The sequence below is a fragment of the Colias croceus genome, chromosome 13, assembly GCF_905220415.1.
Source record: "Colias croceus chromosome 13, ilColCroc2.1".
NCBI lineage: Eukaryota > Metazoa > Arthropoda > Insecta > Lepidoptera > Pieridae > Colias > Colias croceus.
This window is the reverse complement of record NC_059549.1, coordinates 8,178,171-8,202,151: the sequence shown is the minus strand read 5'-3', so window position 1 is coordinate 8,202,151 and position 23,981 is coordinate 8,178,171. Positions and strand designations below refer to the sequence as shown.

General features: G+C 32.4%; 1 protein-coding gene across 1 annotated transcript in view; it reads right to left on the bottom strand.

Moving 5' to 3' along the window:
* LOC123697059 (Kv channel-interacting protein 1-like) overlaps positions 1-23,236 on the bottom strand; it is a gene marked incomplete at its 5' end in the record, with an annotated part of 79,463 nt that extends 56,227 nt beyond the window's left edge. Inside the window, one exon of the mRNA XM_045643476.1 lies at positions 22,996-23,236. Within this exon, the coding sequence (XP_045499432.1) occupies positions 22,996-23,236 (241 nt within the window). The remainder of the gene's footprint in view (positions 1-22,995) is intronic.
* Positions 23,237-23,981: the final 745 nt, after the last annotated feature.

The following is a 23,981-nucleotide window of genomic DNA, read 5'->3' as shown; positions in this document are numbered from 1 at the left end:
ATGCGTTGTGAACATTCCTTGTGGTATTTTATCGCCACTGCCTGGGAAAGTTTCCGTTTATTTAAGGATCTTCACAAATTGACGACGAAGTAAGGACTGTTTATAAGACTCATAAAATTGTTAATGTAATAGAAAGTAAGGAAACAATTAATGCCTCAATTGGATATGAAATCGCGTTAATATCGATAAATAATAATTGAACTAAAATCAGCAAAACACGTTTCTTGGGAAACGAAGTTAATTAAATTTGTCGACCGTTTTATGAAATATACAATATTTCATATATAATAGAGCAGCTTAGAAAGAGCTTTTACCTTTGCTTATAAACCTAGGTACGTTGAAAGGCAAGAAGTTTCATTTGGTTGTCCATAAAAATCCTGAAACTCAGACTCGACAGGAAAAGTTGGTTTTTCATAGTACATAATTTAATCCTAGTAAAAGTCGACTCACAAATCGTCGCTAGTGAATATGTTTCCTAAATAAAGCGACCTTTTAACGCGTGCCGGTAATAAAGTGAAATGTACGCACTGCTGCTGGCTTCCAATTGTTTTATTGTGGTTTTATTGCGTGTCCTTGTAAATGGATATACAGTATATTTTATGCAGTTGGTTCTATTACTAGTTGCTACCAAATATGTACCAGATTTTAATCAAATAATGTGTTGATTCAAAAGAGTTTTGTAAACAAATTGATTTAATTATATAATGTATTTCAATTTAATAGTGCTGATATGAAATAAAAGCTTATAATTTTTGTATTTTTAAGTTGTTAAGTTTCCAAACTATTTTTATCGATCTTTCATAATTTTTATATTTCAATCGAAAATGTCATAGTAATTTTGTGCCTTATAAGTAACATTACCGGGAAATAAGTTAAAATTAGTTTAGAAAGCTATCTGCATAAAGTCATTTAAAAATAACCATTACATAACATGTCATTTTAAAAATAAAAATCTGTGTGTAAAAACACTTTCGAGGTACGTACAAAAATCACGTATGAAATGGAGCAAAAAAATGTTGTATAAGAACAATAAATAAAATTACGTACCACCGAATATCATCATCATAAATATATGTTATGGCGAGATTTAAAATTTTGCCGTGAGTAGATGTACTTAAGCTTAACCAAAATGTACTGATAAATTTATGAGAAAGCTTAACAAGATAACAGATTCGCAACGCAGATGTAGCGTGCGTGAGATAAAAGGAGTATTATTATTTATTACCAGCATTATAATACATGTAATTTAAATGTTCCTGTAGCATATTTTGGGTGACATATTATGTATATTATATTATAATGTACTGTATATCATATAATGTACATATATGAGATAAGTAAGTGATTGAGAGACATTGTTCTACGTAAGTGCTGATTTACACAGGGTCAGTAGACAAGTCAGTCGCGGCGCCGAAATTCGGCGCCGCGACTGACTTTAAACTGTTTACATAGACTTCAAGCCTCTGTACTGACTTTTAATCTATTTACACAGGGTTTTTTTTCGGGTCAGCACTGATTTGCCTTGATTTTGTAGTCAGTTACTGACCCTGTGTAAATCAGCACTAAGTTTATATCATTACTAGCTTCCGCCCACGACTTTGACCGTGCATCCCCGTTTTTCCCCGTTCCCGCAAGAATTTCGGGAAATCCTTTCTTAGCGGATGCCTACGTCCTAACATCTACCTGCATGCCAAATTTCAGCCCGATACGTCCAGTGGTTTGGGCTGTGCGTTGATAGATCACTATATCAGTCACCTTTGAGTTTTATATATATATATAGATATCTACGATAATAAGATTTGTTCGATTGGGTGTTAGAGGTTTACCATGAGTGATTCAATTTATAAAATTCAATTAAAGCTTCGTAGCTAATAGCTATTACCCGTGGCTTCAGCTGCGTGATCAAAGGCAATTCTCAGGGAAATGAGATACAATAGAATATAAAAATTAGTAAGGATACTAGTAAGAATAAGGTTTTAGAAACGGTAATAAGTATCTAATAAGTCATTATACAGGTATCATGTCGGGCTGCTAAATACATAAAGCGCAATATTCTAGATTGATATTGTATAATTTAATATTATAAAAACTGTAAAATAACAGAAAATCTATTTCCTTTTGGGACAAAATTACTCCTGGCTCATTGCCTATATTGAAATTTGAATATGAATGTAATGTCAACAAAGTAAATTGTTAATGAGACAATAATTTATGAAGCAACATGGAAGCAATAATACCAATCCGAATTTGGAAAATGTTTGAAACAATCGTCCATTTTCCGAATAAACGGCTCCCAGGATCGTATATTAATGGTGAACATTAATACAGGGAATTTTCACGTCATCGCATCGTACACTGATTGAAAACCAAAACATCGATTTTGTGTGAATGGAACCGAGAGTCGCTTATTAATTATGAACATCTAAAATTGAGGCGAAATTTCTACCTTAAATCACATTTAACATACAACTATACCTATTTGTGAATTTTAGTTTTTCATGCCTATATAGAACTACTTCTTCCTTGCAGTCATTTCATAATTACATAGATACGTGTAACTTATTCCATAAGTTTGAAGATATTTTTTTGTCTTAGGGCTGATTTTTCAATCCTTGGTTAAAACTTATTCATCGAATAACGTTTTAAACTTCCATTTCAAAAATGTATTCTAATTGTCCGTATTTGACAGTTTACAGGTGACATTTTAAAATGTTAGTGTAATACTTTACTGGACGGATAAATTTTAACCAAGGATTGAAAAATCGGCCCTTAGGCCTTAGAGAAATGAACTTTGAGAGAAGAGACTTGAGTTTTAAATCGATCGGATTATAGCAAATTGTTAGGCTTTATTTTGGTAAAGAAATTAGGTTTATAGTGGTTTAGCAGCCAAAAATTGGTAAGAAAGTAATAAAATAGTAGTAATAGTAGTTCTAATTCCTCCTTCTATATTTTGGATATATTTTCTGACCATAAATAATAACGTGATGGACAAATTAATCAATTTGACAAATGGTTTACAACTGCAGAAGAGTTGAAATGTGTTAGCATTCCCGCCAGTAACTGAAGTAACGGAAAATTTTCACCTTAATATGATCTTGTTTTCGTCTATAAATGTAATTTATAGTATCTGAAACACAAAAGAGCAATCGTTATATGTATCTCGAATATAAATAATTTTCCAGTCCATTAATAAATTTCAATGAAAGTATTGAAGTTTTATAAGAAGTATTTTATCATCTATGTTATACAAAATATGATTTTTGTTTGAAACTTTTAAATTTCAAACATAAAATACATAAAAGCAACGTCGCAATGCAATCGCTTTGAACTCAATAAACATGTTAGGTTAGTAGATAGGGAGGCGAAGAGGAGAATTTTCTGTAATACTCGAGCGTGGCAGTTTAAGATATGAGAGATACCTTAGACCTAATAGAACAACCTTGTTAACTATTTAGCTCTATATGTAGTGACGCGCGCCTAGGATAGACAATCAGATTAGTAAAAAAAAATCGATAGTCTGAAATACTCGAGCGCGTCAGATTAAGATATTGGGGGTTGATTTTAGTGTTTTAAGACTAAATTTAACTAATCTGACCATAAGTCCTTGACGCCGCCGAGTTATAGGGTCGCGAACTTGTAAAAAAAAAACGTTAATCCGGCATTCTCGAGCGCGATTGTTTTTATTTTTATTTTGAAGAATATAATCTAAAACTTACTAAAAATACAAAATCTGCCGGTTTCCGCATGACCGGAAGTCTGGAGGAGCCATTTCATCTTCCGAAAAACGCGTTGCAGCATATAAGTCGCGAACTTTACTTTTTCCAAAAAAAAAAGTTTAAATAAACAAAAAAGGTAATTTTATTTTACAAAAAAAGGTCTCTTTTCATTTTTGTCCAAAGTTAAAACTTTTTTTACTTGAAGCATCGTAAAAAGTCAAACTCCCGGTTTTTTGTGTATATCTCGAAAACTGAGGGAGTTAAGAAAAATTGATATGAAATAACGATGATTAAAAAAAAGAAACCCACAAACCTTTTTCGGTCAGATTAAGAGAACCCACCAACATTTTTGTCAGATTAAGAAAATATGCTTTCAGGATACCGAGATAAACCTCCCCTATGAAAATCTGACGCGCTCGAGTATTTCAAAAGGACTCTTTTTTTCTGCATTTTCAAAAATTCATCATAACTTATCGTCATGTCGTAATCGTCAGTTTTTTTAAGGGGAGCTTCCTTGGGGCCTACTTAACACCCCTTCCGAAAATCTGACGCGCTCGAGTAAATTTTTTTTTTGTGCATTTTTGACGAATTTATATGCCTAGCCACACCACGCAAACCGGCAGATTAGTATACCGTTGTTATCAGAGGGACTTGGGGCATACGTAGTATGAATATCTGACGCGCTCGAGTATTTCAAAAGGACTCTTTTTTTCTGCATTTTCAAAAATTCATCATAACTTATCGTCATGTCGTAATCGTCAGTTTTTTTAAGGGGAGCTTCCTTGGGGCCTACTTAACACCCCTTCCGAAAATCTGACGCGCTCGAGTAAATTTTTTTTTTGTGCATTTTTGACGAATTTATATGCCTAGCCACACCACGCAAACCGGCAGATTAGTATACCGTTGTTATCAGAGGGACTTGGGGCATACGTAGTATGAATATCTGACGCGCTCGAGAATGCCCAAGTAACTGTTTTTTTTTTACATTTTTGAAAATCCGTACACGCCAAACCCACCGCTAAAATGGTTTTTACCATAGAAGCTTTTCTTTTCGAAATTATTTTCTCTTTCGATTTTGATAAGTCTCGACGACGCCGTTGAATTACGTCATTTAGCTACCTCGCCTCCCTATCTATAGGTATAGTGAGTCAAGCAATATAACTCAATTCAGTCCTGTATCGCTGAGGACGGAAGTACTATATTTATTCAATTCAAATAAATAATAATTTAGTCGTGAAATATTTTCATTTGAGGAAACATCTCGCACATGTGTCGCAAATATTGACTCTTGAAGATGGAATATAATATTTGAGTATAGGGAAGTCTACGGTGTGAATAAAACATAGCTATGCCGCGCGTTATTGTAAAGGATAGAATAAGAAAAAAAGTCGTTTAACAATAAGGGCAGTGAAATTGTGTGGAACTTTCTCGTACACAAGCTCTGGGTCTATAGAACAGTGCTGTCACTAAGTAATGACTGTTGATTATTGCTAAAATACATTATGGACCCCGATTATTCGTTATAATTATTACATAAAGGCATACTTTTCCAATGAATTACTGCTGAAAAGGCGACATAACATAAACGTGCAGTACTAAAGTTCTATCAAAATGACCATAAAGTGGATGGATCTTATAAAAATGGCTTTATAGTGGAGCATTATGTAAATTATGTCGTAGGGCTATGGTTTAAATGGTGCTTGGACCCTTAAAAGACAAAGATAATAGGTGGTCCTTGCGGAAAATGGTCTTCATTGATAAAATGCTGACGAGGTGATCGCTAAGTGATGTGACCGGACAAAAGCCTTGATCAAGTGTGGGCAAAAAGTAACCAAACGATGGGCTATGTGCAAATCGGACATAAAATATGTGGCTAAGATTGTGGCTTCATTGACGAACTTTATACATGCGTTTTTAAAAATTTTTTATATGCTTGTATACCAAATGTCTTTCATAAAAAAGCTTAACATACATTTCTTTATATCAACCCACTCATTGTAAGAATTGTTCAGAGCTAGCTTGAATATGGAACACGAGAAATCGAAGTGAAACCATCTTATATTAAATCTATGTAATCTTGAATATCTTGCAAAATTATAGGAACGTATTACGTCAAATAAGGCCAGCTTTCCTAAAGCCATTTAAATAAAACCCGATGGGCTATCAGCTTTACACGTCATCAGTTTTGGAGAGCTCTTCATCCTCCCTTAGAGAAAATTTCCATTGAGGACATTTACACCCTATCAAAGGCATTCGCTGACGCCGCGTTCTATTATAAAATAAATTTTAACTAAAATCCACTTTCATGGATTTAAAATTAAGAAATTAGGTCTCTGCCGTTTTGGGCAAGAATTTTCGTTATTTTCAATAGGCTGAAGAATCGATTAACGCATTAATTTAGTTATTTTCAAATGAGAATATAATGTAAGGTTTATTATGTTATGAAAGCGTGTTATTAAAACACATTCTTCATTGTTGAATGGTTATTGGGATAAAACAGCGCAAATAGTTAAATTTAACGGATTGTTCGAAATCACGCGAATAACCTACAAGTTATGCTGCCCAATGTTTTTCTTTCTATAACTGCTCTTAAAATCAAACACAGCGTACAAATAGTTTAACAATAAAAGTTGCAACACAGTTGCTATTGTTGGCCATACACAGTATATCCGCTTGCATAATTAAAGTTCGCTGAAATTGGGTCTTAGGGAATAATTTATTCATCAAGCCACATTGAGTGTTAGTCGCGAAGATCACAGTGACATAGTTTACGGAGTGCGGTTATTGAATTTCGAGCTACGATGTGAGAGCAATTTCTGTTATGACGATGTGGCTCAAACATGCCTTGGGCTACAGTTGGCTCGACAGAATTATGGTCTGTTGATTGAACTGCCTTGAGATGCTGTATATGAACGGAATCGGAATCAGATGTAGACTGACACGTTAGGTAGGATATTGAAAACCAATTGTCCAACTAGGTTGGTTGGCAAATAGAAACACGTATACCGAAATACAATATAAGTATATAGAATTATAACATACCTACATTTTTATATTTGATTAATTACCTATTATTACCTATAGTAATTTATGATATACAAAGTATTTTTCTTTTGATCGTAGATCGATTTTAAAAAATTGCTATAACTCATTTAATTCATTCCATAAGACGCTATGAAACTAGGTACGTCTCTATGTATTAAAATAAACATTCTGCTAATGTAGCCTTAGTGCATAATATTAGATAGCAGTCTCTCTGGGCAAGCTAAATGCGCTGTTTGAATATTTATGATAATTAATTACGAAGGAAGTCGCCGCTAAAGCTCCTCATATTACAAGGTATTAAGACTCTGTTTTACTATAAATAGCAACTGTAATGTGTGTTATAAAGAACTTTAATAGAAATTAACGAGAACATTATAAAATTTACACAACTTTATAAGTTTTATTGTAATGACATTATTTATTTAATAGATTTTATTATCATTTTAGTATTAGGTATTATTAATGTTATGAACTTATTCGCTTATTTTATATTTTTGAACGATGACCTATTTCAGAAATCATCATCAGAAGCAGCACAAAAATGAATGTTATGAGATAACATGTGATAAATTCATTAATTTTCGCACACATTGACGTCTTTATATTTTTAACCTCTAGATTTATTGAAAAGTGTGCGTAAAGATTCTAAAAAAACTTCTTTCCTCACTCTATAAACGTACTATAATTGATAAAAGCAGGCAAACCGATTGTGGCTTCGCTATTTCGGTCCATTCTAATTCCTTACTTAAGGGAGATCGCGAATAATGCCCCGTTTGACCCGTCGTTACCACGGAGATTCTCATTTATCGATTCCCATGTTATAAATACATTTCGGATCGGATTTAATTCTCTAGCATTTTATTCGTGTTTGGTTATGTAAGATGCGATTTGTTTTCTAAAATATGAGGTTTCGGGATAATTATGTGACTTGCAATATTATGTCAATTATCTATATTAGTGCAAAATAAATGAATATAAAATTATGAAATGATAATTGAGCCATCATCAAATACTTCGATTTAAAAAATCTCTCTCAATTTAACAATTGAACAAAAACATCTTCACTCTTTGGTATTGTGATTCAATGCTCTCTTTATCAAATAAATCTACCTTCTATAAATATCTGATCATGGGGGAATAAAGTATTTTGCATTGTGTCCAGTAGCGATTAATTGTTTCCTCTGAAAAATCTGGTGTCATTCTGTCAACGTTTTATTTCTTGTATCCGTTTTTTATTTCGATACTTCTTCGTGTATTAATCTCTTACCTACCTTCGTATAGAATAAATATGTTATGTATCCACTATCGATTTTATGTTGAAGTTTAACTAAATAAATAATAAATGACATTATAGCTGGCTTGTTTCATGGTAAGTTAACATTTTAGGTGGTAAGTTATCCAGATTAAGTAAGATTGAATACTTAATTTCACAACCTGCAGCTTAAACAGAGTATATTAAAGAAAAAGAAATCAAAATAATCTTGCTGTTTTCCATTCATAGCTCAAATGACCAAGCTTGTAAAGCGAAAAACAAGCGTTAGGTGTCTGAAAATTACCCCGGGCAAAGCTTACGTTGCTTCAGTTTTTAATTGGTTCCAGCTTTGCGAATACGATGTGAGCGCTGTAGCTGCTATCTCGTCACGGATGCCGAATTAAAAGGGGCACAGAGTAAAAATTGTTCTGCTAACTGAACCAAAAACAGACCCCTACAAATCCTTTAATGTTCACTGGATACGGGTATTGTTTTATCATGCATTGCGTTTACATTAGACGTAAGATATGAAATAAAATATCTTTTTTATTTAGGTAGGAACCTACTTAATCTTAGCTGTCTACCTAACTAGGTAAACTAAAAAGCTAATACCTACATGCAACAAATAAATGAAATGTAAATTTAATGCACAAGTTAAACTGCTCAGAGTTATGAATTCCATTGAAAGTCTAATTTTAATGCAAAAAGGGAAACACTAAAGAATCGCGGATATTAATTTTGCTCTATTATAAGTGAAAATTCGATTCTATTAGCGGATTCTTTTGTTATCGTTATTGTCCAGTAAAAGAGAATCGAGGCATGAAATTCAACCCACAAACTTCATCGACCTGGAAGATAGTTGGGTGAGGCGGTTTTTTGCAATATTTACGGGAATATAATTCGCTTAGGCAGGATCTTGAAGGCAGTAACTGCGTACATTTGAAACTTTACGAGGTATTCTACGGGAAAAAATATTTACGTTTGCCAAGAATTTGTGCTGTAACAAATAACGAATAGTATAAGAACATGCTTGTATAGTATTTTTTTTATTTACGCATTGCATAAATTTAATGTATATCCATACTAATATTATAAATGCGAAAGTAACTCTGTAGGTATGTCTGTCTGTTACTCAATCACGCCTAAACTACTGAACCAATTTTCATGAAATTTGGTATGGAGATATTTTGATACCCGAGAAAGGACATAGGCTACTTTTTATCCAGGGAAAATGACGCAATCCCGGAAATCCCACGGGAACTATGCGGGATTTTCTTTGACTGCTCGGGCGAAGCCGCGGGCGGAAATCTAGTACTATATAGAAATTGTTGTGATTTGGTTTATAATTGCACACTTAGTAAATAATGTGTAATCATAGTAATATTATTAAATATAAAAAAAATTTCAACAACAGGAGAAGAATATAAAAATAATGCAAATTGTTTGGCATCTTCAAAACATTTACACGGTTAGATGCTTATAGGGGTAAGACCTGTGGGTAAGACCTTCATCAGAGCCAAAATGACCTCTCTTTCACTGTCACGAAAAAATATTTGAATGTATTAATATTAAGTACTAAGACCGCGCAGATGCCGAATACTTTGAATTTCATTGTTGGCGACTAGCCCACGTGACTCGAATATAAATCGGCACACGAACAAAATAATATATAAGTTAACAAATTCAATATTTATTACATTTTATTTACGTTGAAATATAAAAGCGAAAGCAATAAAACGGATACGTATATTTCAATAAGTATTCGCTTAATAAAAATGTTTCTTTTGTTTTGTTTTTATATCAAACTGACTGCGAAGAGTAAAATATGATTACCGTAGCAAAAATCTAAATGGTATTTCTTGGCTAGTATAAAAATAAAGGCGATATTATATTCGTGCCTAGCGTGACACTATGCCACAATTTATAGAATATACCACCATGCGTGCTTTCACGACCTATAAGTTTGATAAAGATAAAGCACATCTTGAAATACGACTGAAAACAGCCTATAAGGTTATTTACCTCAAAATTATACGACAATTTCTTCTAAATGCATGTTATACTTTCGTTTAAATAAAATAAATTAGTTTCTATTGTATCTAATTCTAATATTTTACCCGAAGCAAGTCTCCTTAACAAAAGAAAAGCTTGTTTTTTTTTTATAAAAATAAACATTTCCATTACATTTTACATGATGTTTCGCTAAACAATTAAAAATATTACACAACACGCTGATATTAGTACCAACATACGGAGAAAGAAAAATTGCGGTCAGAAACATTATACGGAATATAAACGAAGGCTGTGCTCGCAACGTATTGCCGGGTAAATCGGAAAAGTCTACTTTATTTACTGTGCCTATTTATATGAAGCATTCAATGAAATAGCCAGTTACGGGTTCCCTACGAAAGCGTTCTCGATCTGGGATATAGATGTTATAGCACAACTTGGTAAGTAATTCAAATTGGTTCGGATAAGTTTTGTCGACGCGATTTTCTGCTGGTAAGGGTTTATTAGAATCTTTTAGCAACAATTTGAACATTTTTACAGCTTCAATAAATATTGAGTGAATCGTGAATCAGTTTACATGTTTGTAATAGAAATAGGTGGACCATGTAGAAACTTGTATCTGACAACGATGTTTAACAATTTGTGTGAAAATGCCGGTTAACCGCACGTCCATATGGGCGGCTGAATAATTAGTTTTGTTGGATAGAATTTGCGGTAGCTTAGCGGAATTGGTGCAGGATTTGGTAGATTTTACTGGAAACTTTCTATTCGCATCTCACTCTATTATTCATTTACAATTTAATGGAATACTCAGCGTCTAAACACTATTTAATATTCTTTTTTAAGCGAACTCAAAAATGTATTGCTTTTAACGATTCAATTGCTAAATATATTTATTTATTTGTATCCAGAGACTATTTACAATTATAACATGTTAAAAACGTAAACGTACAAGATTAAAAAATGCATAATATCTTATTTGTATCCGAGAATTAAATTACAGCCATTTTCTCGAATGTTCATTACGTTTAACAATGAAAAAGAAATTTCAGTTATGAGAAGTAAAAAAAGTAAAGTGAAAAATACTTAAAAAAAAACTACAAAAGCTTTCGAAGTTCTTTGAAATAATTGAGTGATTTTTGTTATTGAATTCTAGAGAACTCTACAATCTACACGTTGAATATTGTTTTTTGATATGTGCATACAGATGCTGTACATTTTGCGCGATACAATTGATTAATAGCATGGTTTCTATTGTGAAAAAGGTTTGCAAGTAAAAATAAAAAAATAAAATCTTTATAACTACCTAGATTTATAAATAACTAGGTTTCTGCCCGCGCCCGCGCATCAAAGAAAAACCCGCATAGTTCCCGTTCCCGTGGGATTTCCGGGATTGCTTCATTTTCCCGGGATTAAAAGTAGCCTATGTCCTTTCTCGGGTATCAAAATATCTCCATACCAAATTTCATGAAAATTGGTTCAGTAGTTTAGGCGTGATTGAGTAACAGACAGACAGACAGAGTTACTTTCGCATTTATAATATTAGTATGGATATAGCCGTCAAGTCACGTATCGGTAAATATATTCAAATCATACTCGACTCCATACTTTATCTTTATCTCCAATAAATTCCCGTTCAGTCATCAGTGTGTACGTTAATAATTACAACCTACGTTATGTATTTATAATTTAATTAAGAAAGTCTTAAGAACAAATATTGAGCGAAAACATCGTAGCGTATTCATGAATATTTATATGATTCTTAATCACGTGTGTTTGTATTTTAAATGTACCTTTTGTATTGTTTGGTGGTATTTGTTCGGTGAAGTTTTCGGGTTGTTTATTCAAATCAAAACTGTTTATTCACATACAATTAATTTTCTGTGGTGGAAATTGAAAAGCCTAAACCAGTAGAAACCAGTTATAATACTTGAATGGTTTTAAAATAGTATACCCTGAGTTTTTTTTAAAGATTTAGATAGGTATTCAATTTATTATGATTGATGTGAACCTCATTAACAAAATCAAGCGTAATCAATGTGGTATTCTAGTTAACTATGAGTATTATTAACTCTTTATTTAGTTAACTCTTTATTTCTTTCGAGAGCGTGTGGGTTTCATTCAGTGGGTTGGCAGTTTTTAGAGAGGTTACTTTCGCATTTATAATATTAGTATGGATAATAAAGTTTTAAAATACATAAAAAAATCAATAATTTTTTATTATTCAAATACCCAATTATAAAAACCGAATAATGAAATACGCGTAGAAATAAATAACATTTTAAAAATACTTTCTGTGTTTCATTCGCGCGTTTAATATAAAATATATATATATATACACGATTGTTGCTGCATATTTTTGTGATTTAATCTTACAAATTAGTTTTTAAACAGTTGCTTTCGTTACAAATTGTTTGAGGATTGAAAGTGACAAGCTCTTTCAAGGTGGTATCACGTGAACAATAGTCTCAGTCTAAATGACACCTCCATTATAGGTGCTGACGTTGAACTGTGAGCGAGTTAGTAACATTTCATCAAAATAAAGGCTTATTCCGTTGTAATGGATTTAATTAAAACAACAGTGGTATGTATATATGTATGTTTAATATAAGTGGTAACATGATTATATAATACTAGCGGTCCGCCCCGGCTTCGCCCGTGGTACATATTTCGCAATAAAAAGTAGCCTATGTATAGTATATGTATATATGTATAGTATGCTTGAACTTGAACGTGCACAGCGGGCAGTGTTAAAAGTTCTAATGCACCTACCATACAGGCACTCTACAGCGGATGTTTATACACAAACTGGTGTTCTCTCAGTTCGTAAGATTTATGTTCTGAAGGCTCTGCTAAGATATCACCGTCTAATAGCTCACAAACTGCCCCGAATGAGAAAACGAAAACTAAGGTGCCCTGTACCTCTAACTAAAACTAGTTTTGCAAGACGACAGCTAAATTGTATTGCTCCAAGAATATATAATAAAATCCCGACTAATAACATAAACGCAATAATAAATATGACTACTAATCGGTTTAAAAAATTCATTATCAACTGGCTCAAAAATCTGGATTATCTCCAAACTGAAAGTCTCTTCACTTTCATTAAATAGGTGTCAAAATCAAAATCACATATTCATAATATTCCACTCACTGACACTTACACACACACGCGCACACTCACACACACACACACACACACACACACACACACACACACACACACACACACACACACACACACACACACACATACTCACGCTTGTCCACCTGTCCAATTCATGTATCGTCATATATATTATATAAATTATAATTAACTAGTAATTTTTATTCTTTAATTGCTTTAATTGTTATTAATCTGTAACTATAATATTCTGTTTACGTATTTAATAATACTTGTATGAACTCATAAGGGAAGGCACTGTTTTCTGAGACACAGGTAATAACCTAGTTCAGAAGGCAGAGCAAAATTGTGAACTGAATATGTAAAATTTGCTAATAAATATTATTTTATTTATTTTTATTTATTTATGTTCTTTCTCAGGGTCTAAAGATTGTCTGTGCCAAATTTCATCAAAATCAGTCCAGTAGTTTATTCGTAACAATCATACAAACAAACAAACAAACAAAGTTTTCCTCTTTATAATATTAGTGTAGATGACCCTCTAAGAGGAGTTAATTTTAAAAATGTTCACTTCTGATTTCGAAATAGTAAATGCAATAAATCTCGCTTGAAAACTAAATTCTAAGAAAGTACGATTACTTTGATTATTATTATTCCTTACGTAAATTTATATTTAGCTTAAAATTGAATTCAATACTACAACTGCGATACCGAACTGCATTAAGGTTCTACATAAATCTTTCTTGTATTTCCTCGGAAATTCAACCAGTTATGACAAAAAGGGGTGGCAAAATCTCGGTCGTTTGTGAAAATAACATACAGTAAGTAACATGGAGATCGTTTTTATACCCATTTCATACGCATTAGCACATTACTATTTGTTTTTATTTTATTTTATTTATTTATTTTATTTATTTAGTTAGTGAGTGCATTTGTCTACACTATGTAAGTTATGGACCTATATTCTTATAGCAATGCTGGTAGTTTGTTATTTCATGTTCTATGCTATAAATATGTTTCAAATGAAAGAGAATTGTGTTGTTCTTTTAATAAGTAGGTTATTTATTTATATTGTATATATTTACATTGCTAACAATTTGTTTACTAACAATAGAAGCACGCTAAATACTACGAATCTAATCGAGTAGCTTCTAAATGTCCGGATTTTTATGAGGACAATGAATAGAATAGCGTTAATTCTGTTATAAGTTTAAGAAAGAGCTTGTTTTAATCTAATACGAAGCATGTAAAATATTTAACTTCATTTAAATCATTACAAAATCTCCAAAAAAATTGTGATAAACATTCGGAGGTTACATTTGTGTTTACACACATCAAACATTTTATGTATTCAAATACGTTTTAAATTAAATCGCTGTTTACTCACTAGCAATTTGTCTCAGCGCTGTGACAGCTGACTTCAAAGTGTTTAACGTGCGTCGTCGTAAATTTTTCTTAAACGAAAAGTTCTCCATATCGATATTCACAGACATCACTATAATTACAGAACACCTTTTGGGAAGGAAGACGGGAATAAACTGGTAAATGCATATCAGTAACAGTCAGTTCACACGCGAAAAGTGGAGATCATGGACAGGGAAGGGCGTTGAGACGCTTATAGTTTTGTTTTCTGTTGTTTAACAGAGTGCGTTGATTAATAGCGAAAATTTTAAGGTTTTTGTACAGGATAACGTGCTTAAAAGTTGATTGGTGGTTTTTAATCGTGGAGTTACCATTGATTTATTTATTAAATTAGGCAATGTTTATTTTCAAATTTTTGTATGTCTTATAGCGATTTCATTACATGCACATGTATAGGCTAGTAGGTAGTAGTACCTAGTGGTATAAAATAAATCCTTCATTAGTTTCAGTATTAACATAAACAATATCTTAGAGATTGCTGCTTAGCAATAAGGCCGCTTCTTGTACGAACTATGCCTTTCTTTTGTATCTTAATGTTATTTTTGTCCTAATTTTGTTTGTGCAATAAAGTGTTAAAAATAAATATCTTTTAACGCATCATATTGTTTATGAAGTTTTAATGTTTTGGGTTATGTTACAAACGTAAGGTTTGAACAAATATTATTATCATAAAATGACCTTTGAAAAGACTCCACGCCTTTTTGTCTGCCGACATTATGAATGACGATTTCAGACTATTTTCGTCGCCCTAAAGTGTGTATTCAGGATTTCCGAGGTTCTGAAATATTGTTGTAATATTCATAAATACTTTGACTTTAAAAATATTATTATAAATCATATTTCACAATTCACATTAGAATAATAAAACATCTCCTATATATATAAATAATGATATATTTTAAAAATATATCGTTATTTATATATATAGGATAAATAATCGTAACGTGCAATAATCATAGTTGATCCATACATTAGATTATAATAACGAGAGAACATAATATTGTATAATTGTTTTAGAAAAGCGCTTTTACTAACTTTACTCTAGAACTTTTATATATCGTTCTGAAATTTCCTATTTCCCAGCGATGTGCATTGTATACACTACGGAACGTAAACTATCTATTCCCGTCGAGCTCCAGGTTCATTAACAGACGACCTTAGCCTTTGTTATCGTTTACTTTTTTATTAATTTTGCGCGGGAAATCTTTTGAACGGTTTACAGACGAGGAGTGTTTTATGTTTCGGAAGAGGACGGGTGTTTTGCAGGTTTTTGATGTTTTTCAAGAATTTTTATATCGTATTTAATTTGGGTTTCGTAATTCGTATACTTTGTAGCAAAATGACTTATATGGGCACAACATGTTATTCATGACAATATATATACGTATACTTTTCGCTGTTACGTTCATATTTTTTTTCTTACAGATATTAATATCTGTAAGGACGTTAACGTCCTTTAGGCATGTCCCAAACGTTTCCGAATCGATCGAAAGAACTATGTGTCCAGCTGCTCTCTGCCATTTTAATCAGGTCGTCTATCCATCTTATTAAAGCCCATCCTACGCGACATCGCTCTGTACGTGGTCTCTTCGAGAACCTTTTATCTTTATTTGAATAGTTTATTTTATGTGTGTAATGTTTATGTTCTAAATGATAAATAAAATGTCATTCAATGTACAGTACTCCCAAACTGATAATGCGCATACAAAAATTCGTCACTGTTCGGCAACTGTCATATTGCCCGAGCCTCCGAAGACGATATCTATATAGAGTGGTTAAATGTATTTTCTTCATGCATAATTTATTAGTATTATATTATAAGTAACGAAATTTGTTTCAATAATAATTCAATGTAAGTTAATAGCGAGGATAAGCCACACTATTACGAATATATATTTGTTGCATTGATTTACTTGGAAAATTCTATACTTACTTACTGAAGCTGGCGTAATGATGGATCTATGGAAGGTTAAAATGAGACAAAGTTTATATTAAACAAAAATATTTTCAAACACTAGTTGACACTTAAATTGTAGAAATCTAATCATTAAAATCTCAGTCCAAAGGATTTACAGAATCGGGATTATCTCTATTTCTGATATCGTAGAATGATCAGAATTTTTACTATGCTCATATTAACTTTCACTTTCCCCACTGCTATCTGCTACCTGTGTAAATAATCATTTTATCGGAAAATTCAGCTTTGAAAAAAATTCAAATATGAAACAAAACTAAGAAGGGTATGTAACAGCAGCTCTATATAATTCCATACAGAGATAATAGTGCGGTCACCATGAATATACAAAGAAGACTGACGGATTTTTGAATTTTTTGACTGACAGGCTACCGTCACCTACCGCCCGAATTGTTTTCTATTGTGTATGACTCTGATCCTATTTATTTCGAACAAGGTGCAAGATGCAAGTGCATTGTTTAGGGAACTTACGATTCAATGATTCGGGGTGATTCGGGTGTATCTGGAAATACGATAATTAGCGAAGATCTGCGTGCGCATTATTAATTTTGGAGTACTGTAAATGTGAATATCAACGCCCATTAATTTATTAAATCCTTTGCCAATATTTGCATTCTAGAATATGTTACACATTAGAAAATCGAACGCAAATTTTGAATTTGGCTTCGGAAACATGGCTTCCAATATTTATTTTGCTCGTAACGTAACTAAACACTTCGCAAACAAACAACATGACTAATTAATAACGCTATTTCGCAAATGTGTATTTTGTGTTCAAGGGAAAAGCATTAACAAACGTCACTATATTGTATGAAGTGATTATGCGTTCAGAATAAAACCGTGAATAATATATTTGTGGGTTCAATCTAAAACAAAATGTAGTAAAGTTTTGATGGCATGGGCCGGGGGGTTATCACAAAGTTTCAACATTCAACTCTACCTCTATAGTAAAAGACTATAGTAATTTTACATGGGGTGATTATTAAGGTGACATTATTTACTTTTTATACATATATTTTAAAAGCGGATTTGTTACTATTGTTTTAATTATAATACATAATTTACATTTACATGTTTCGACACAACAAACTAGTTAGTAACATAATTCATTGAAATTTAATAAGATTTACGAGTTATTATTTTACTGAGGCTATTAGTCATATTCTTGGCTTTGTCATTTATTCAGATACTAGCCATCTTTTTGGCTTTGCCTTAAGTGATCTTACTCGGACTATAATACAGATCATAATAATAATTACAAAAGAGGATATCGTGTATTTCGTTGATGCAAGTTTATGAATTTTGTTATTATATCGGGGCAGAAGGTAATTAAGCTCAGGGTAATTAATATGAATGAAATCATAATAGACTCCGCATTCGCCTAGCCGCTACCGCTATATAGTTTTATAAATAAACGAAATACCTTAATTTAAATTATATCTAAAAACTGATTACTATTCTAAGCAACAGAGAAAATTAATTTTCAAATACTGCGAATTTTGCAGAAAAAGAAATTAATCTTTGTTACACAATATTATACAAATTCAGTATGGCATTTCTTGGAAAATAAATTAGCTTAGGAATATCTCTTTTAAAGAAATGTTCATGCTATAAATTTATTTGATGTCTATGTTATTTATTCATGAGGAGCTTTTTTAATCTATTAGTCGTTATGAAATATTGAAAAATTGTGTCTGCATAGTATAAGTAACCTTTACTTATACATAGTAAAAATCTTTATTGATTAAGTTTTTTTTTATACCTAATTCCTATTACATCTGGTTTGATATAAATTCGTATAAATTCTTCTGTTTATGATAAACTAGCTGTGCTCCGCGGTTTTACCCACAGTGCTCAAAAACAATAAAGCTAAAAAGCTCTAAGATCTGATTTGTTTAGTTGTAGGACTTGTAGGAGCTAATCAAAGGAACGACTACTATATACCCGTTTGAATAAAAATGATCTATCTCTCATACATAATATATTTAATCGAGAAGAGTATAGCCAATCTTCAATCTTTGTTTGTTTGTTTGAACGCGCTAATCTCGGGAACTACTGGTCCGATTTGAAAAATTCTTTCGGTATTAGATAGCCCATTTATCGAAGAAGGTTATAGGCTATATAAAATCGCGCTACGACCAACAGGAGTGGAGCCACGGGGGTGAAACCGCGCGGAGCAGCAAGTATAACATAAGACTATGACCGATTTTTCAATGCGACGAACTTGCGCGCGTCAGTTTGGTGAAAATATTTTTACAGAAAACTTTAACTATAGAAGAGTTTCAATTAAACTAGACCGTGTAATTGAGACATAATTGGCATATCTCTTATCAGTCACGGTAGCTACTAGCTACTGATTCTCTAATTAATTGAACAAGCCTTATAAATTACATGACAAGTCAACACCGTAATTGGAATATTATTACACGAGTAGGTGTCAGTTATAAAGACTAGCTGTGCCCCGCGGTTTTACCCGCATTGCTCCGCTCCTGGTGATGATTCCTCGATTTGGTTAATGTTAAATAGAAAATTTAAATGTTAGATATTCATGTAACATTGAAATAATTATTCAAAACGGTCTGTGATTCCAGAGTTCAAACAACCAAACTCTTCAGCTCAATAAGATTCGTATAGATATTCAAGTTTCTGAATGACAATGTCATTAAATATTTTATTTTTTGCGGATATATACGAACAATAAGCTATTGTGATTGTTCAGAACTTAAAAAATATTGGAATTTATTATATTTACCTGATTTGTTATACATAGTAGATACTACATAGTATTAATACGTAAATGGTAAGAAAGCATTAGGTACATTCGAGGAAATAAGTAGTAAGGAATTAATACTGCTTAAAATATTCGATTCGCATTTATATCAAGCCAAACACATCAAATTGAATTTGAATATGTAACGTTTTCTTTCCATACAGGCTTTAAATTCACTTATCCCTTGGAATTGTGTGTTTAGGCGTTACTTCCCAAAACCAATTTTAACCTCATAACGATGTCCAACAAATCTGAAATTGATGAAACACGTGTAGATAGTATTAGCCTGTTTACAGCGGTAAATTAACCTGCATTTAATAATTTTATCATTGAATTATTATAAATATAGCACACTCTATGTTTATGACTATGAAAATGAAAACAGTATAGTAACACTTCAAATCATAATTAAACTTTTTCTTAAATATTGAATAAAACCATGCATAAAAAAACCAAGCCGGACAGAAGTAGAACAAAGCTGCAAAAATATTTTATGTGTCAACAAAACACTCTTCATACCAAGTCATGCTAATGTGGTGTGTACCTACAATGCGATTTAAGATATAAATTCAAAACAATATTGATGAAAATTGACACATTTCACAGTAACTTTTGCTTACAAAATAAAGTATTCGCTGCAACGAAAAGTCTCAGGAAAATCAAGTTTTAATTAAATAAAACTTCGTGTCCCACTAGCTGTGTATCTTTTATTCAAGGCTAGGAAGTTCAAAGTTTGTTTTCTATATCGCTAACGCATTTATATAATCATAGTTTAGTTACCAAGATCTGTGCTGTAAACTTTATGAAACTAAACTTAGATAAACTAAATATGTCAGTGACTTTAATTTGAATACTTTGATGATTAATATTTTTAGAATATAAAATATGTTTTAAGTGATTTGACGCTGGATCTATTCAAATGTAACACGTATAAAATAATTTAGCAATGAAAACAAAATTTAAATAACAAAATTACAATGAACGCATTCATAAATGAAATTAAAACAACATGCAAATGTGTGTTCATAAACTGAATGGTATTTAGTGGAAGAGGCCTAACGAATTCATTAATTAAATGCGTAAATAATTTTAAAGTTATTTAAAACATCCAACCCGCCAACGTATAATAAATTATTCATGCAAAAACTTGTTTGACTAATCGATAGAGCGCGCATCAGAAATTTCATTAGTTAGAGAAGAGTTAAGTTTGTTTGACAAAGTTGGCTATCACGTTGTGACCCGGCTCACTAGGAAATGTTACTGAAACTCGTCCACGAGAGTGTATACAGAAACAAGCTTATTAGAATATTTTATTGGAGAACCTCGCATGTTGGAGCGTAGCTTATACATTGTAAGGGGTTTGAGCATCGTGATAATTTATGTGATATTATAAAAATGGTAAAGAGTAAGTAATTATGTTTTAGGAAGTTTACATATTGGGAACACTAAATAAAAGAGAATTTGGTAAAAAATGAATTATGTAAGTAATCTTAATCTTGTTTCCTTTGTTATATTAAAATAGAGCATAATGAAGAATACTGAAGTAAGTATGAATCACGAAGAAAAGCGGGAGACTTACTATCCACAGGTATGGCCCTAGTTCTAGAACAGTTCCACAAAAAACGAAAAAAATTAACAAAGCATTCCTTGAACGGAATCTTTTCAGAGGTCGTTCTTGCGTCTGAAAACCTCACTCTTTTCTTCACTTTTCCTTTGTCCCTCACAGTTTTTTCATTTCTCAATGAACTTGGTTTCGATTTTTTCTCATTTGAAAAATTACCCCTTTCTTCGAGCACATTTTCACTTAGGGGATTCGATTTCGCGATACGGGTGACGCTAGGTTTAGTTACATCTTTTACCATTCGCACACTCACATTTAGTGGTCTCTTTTCTACACATCTCATTGAATGTTTGAACTCCGTGTTTAACGAAACGTACTTTCGAAAACAATAGTTTTATATTTGTTGCGGAAACAATGTATTTCGTGGTTGACTTTGTATATCATACAAAATACAATGCGGTACTGAGTTGTGCTATGACGCCAATAATTCTCAACAACTACGCGTCTAAACGACACTTGGCTTTGTTTCAACTGTTGACTTTTAGGGCGCTCTTAAATATAAACTAAATGCAGATAAGTAGAATACTTGGATATGAATTTAATATACATGAATCTTTTCGTTCCTCAAAATAATATCTATTGTTATGTGAATATTAATTACTGGGAGTTAACTGATATTGACATGAAATTAATTGATATTCGACATGTAGTAAACATAATTAATAATAGAATTGTATATGACGTTACATAGATTTGTGCCAAAGATTAAAAAAATGTTTTAACCTTTACGACGACGACGACTATCATATTATAAGACAAGTACACATACATAATTATATAGCATATCCGATTTAAAACATTGACTTAAATAAATTAACAGTTTTCATTATATGTTCAGTCAAAGTACAAGTTATCACCATTTACCCTTTCTATATTTCACGTAATACCACTAATAAATAGAGTCGTAATCAGAATTATGACCTCACACTAGTGTATGGACTGACCCGAGCTTACCTCGGAATTTACTATGCGCTCCTTTATGGTTATGGCCAGTGTAATTAAGCGTTGAACGCTTCTAGAATATGAAAGACTGTGATATTTATCTTGAAATATAGGGTCTTTAGTTGTTTCATGTATTGATACTGTATGATTATGATATAAGAAGTGAGTTTGAGTGCTCTTAAACCCGTGAGATGATGATACTTCGATGATCATACGAGCGCTTTTTGTATAAGTCTTCTCAGAACTTTTTAATTAATTTGAAGTTACTTTATAATAATTTCCGTATCAATCCGTAAAATCTTGTTATACGTATGAGTTTTACTAGCATTCTTTTATAAACAGCATTATCGATTGCCAAAATACAGATTTCTAATTTCTATTATACTAGCCTACCGCCCGCTTTGTCTACAACCTAATAAATTATATACTAAAACCTTCCTCTTGAATCACTCTATTTAAAAAAACCGAATCAAAATCCGTTGCGTAGTTATAAAATTTAAGCATACAAAGGGACATAGGGACAGAGAAAGCGACTTTGTTTTATACTATGTAGTGATAACAGGTGGCTGGAATTCCCATCTAAGAAGTACTTAAAAGTTAATTGTCCTCTGTAATAGCATGGAATTGCAAGTCTCTATTACTCATAATTGCTGTTCCTACTTCTATAAGGTCAGGAACTTAATTGCCTGTGTCGTCAACAAGTACTATAATGCAACAAAGAATAAATCATAGGGACTTTGAAAAGTATGTCGTATATTTTCAGAACGCCCAACTTGTAAACAACTTACTGAACTTAATTTTGAAGTATCTTAATTTACTGTTCTGTTGTTTCACAACTTTTGAAGCAGAGAAGATTTTTCGCAAAGATTAAAGTTGGGATGGAGGTACAAGGTAAAATATTGTATAATAAATGAACAACCAATTTATCAGAGATTCAGGTTTCAGATACGATAATTTTATTCATTATTTATTTCATAATGACTTTCTGCACAATAAGTCATTAAATACAAGGTAAATGTATATCGTTGAGTTTGACTGAGAGTGATAAATGAATTAATGACGAGCGAAATGTGTAACTACAGAGCTATAGTTCGATGTTTTAATGAGGCTAACGTTACCTAGAGCGAACTTGACGCCCGTCCACGCGGTGCGGACATATTGGAAGAGGCGACGGTAGAGCGGGCGGTGGCGGCGGCGTCGCGTCGGCGCCTCCGCGTCGGGCGCGGGCGCAGGCTCCTCCGCCTCGCCCGCACCCGCTCGACCCTCCAGCGACGACGCCGTGGCGTTGCGCACCCAGCGTAAGCGAAACGCTCGCTCGCTCAACGTAACCGCACCATCACCGAACGACACGTACGCACATCACACAATTTCATACATCTATCCCGTTTATTATCTCGACTAAATCACTAGAACACTCTATTTAATATAATGATCACGACTATTCACGCTGAGTTAAAATTTTAGTTAGTTTTCACAGTTAACACTTAATATAAAAGTTAGTGAAAAGCGAGCTTTTCCATTGTTAAGTTCATAAAGAGGCATGCGGCAAGCGATAGCACAGCAGCCGGAAATCTGTGAACAAAAATAGGTTTTGTTAGTTTTGTTAGTAATTGAATTTTATATCATGAATACGGTGGAATTTCGGTCAATGATTTTTTTATACACACGACAAAATTAATACTAAATAGTATTTCATTGAAATCAGTTTAAATTGTTGATATTAGGATAAATAAAATATGCTTTGTTATAGATTTTCATTTATTAAGTTTTAACTTTATTAAGTATGGGCCAAAAAGGCATATATAGCATATAAAAAGCTAAGTAATTATATAGTTTCCAATAAGTATAACTTATTGCATTACTTTAGTAGGTTACGATTCCAAAAAGCACACTAAGGTATGTATTATTTGCTACCAGAATATAAAAAAGTCGATAAACATAATAAGTTTCCTGTATATATGGATCATGAGTTCCAAGCAATTGGAATCACCAAAAGGTTCGAAATGAGAGTTGGTAAGTACTCCGTCACTGTTTGTTCCCATTTGCATTAGAATTGAATTCTGGCGGGTCGCATGCAAATGAACCGGGATGTGTGAACCACGAC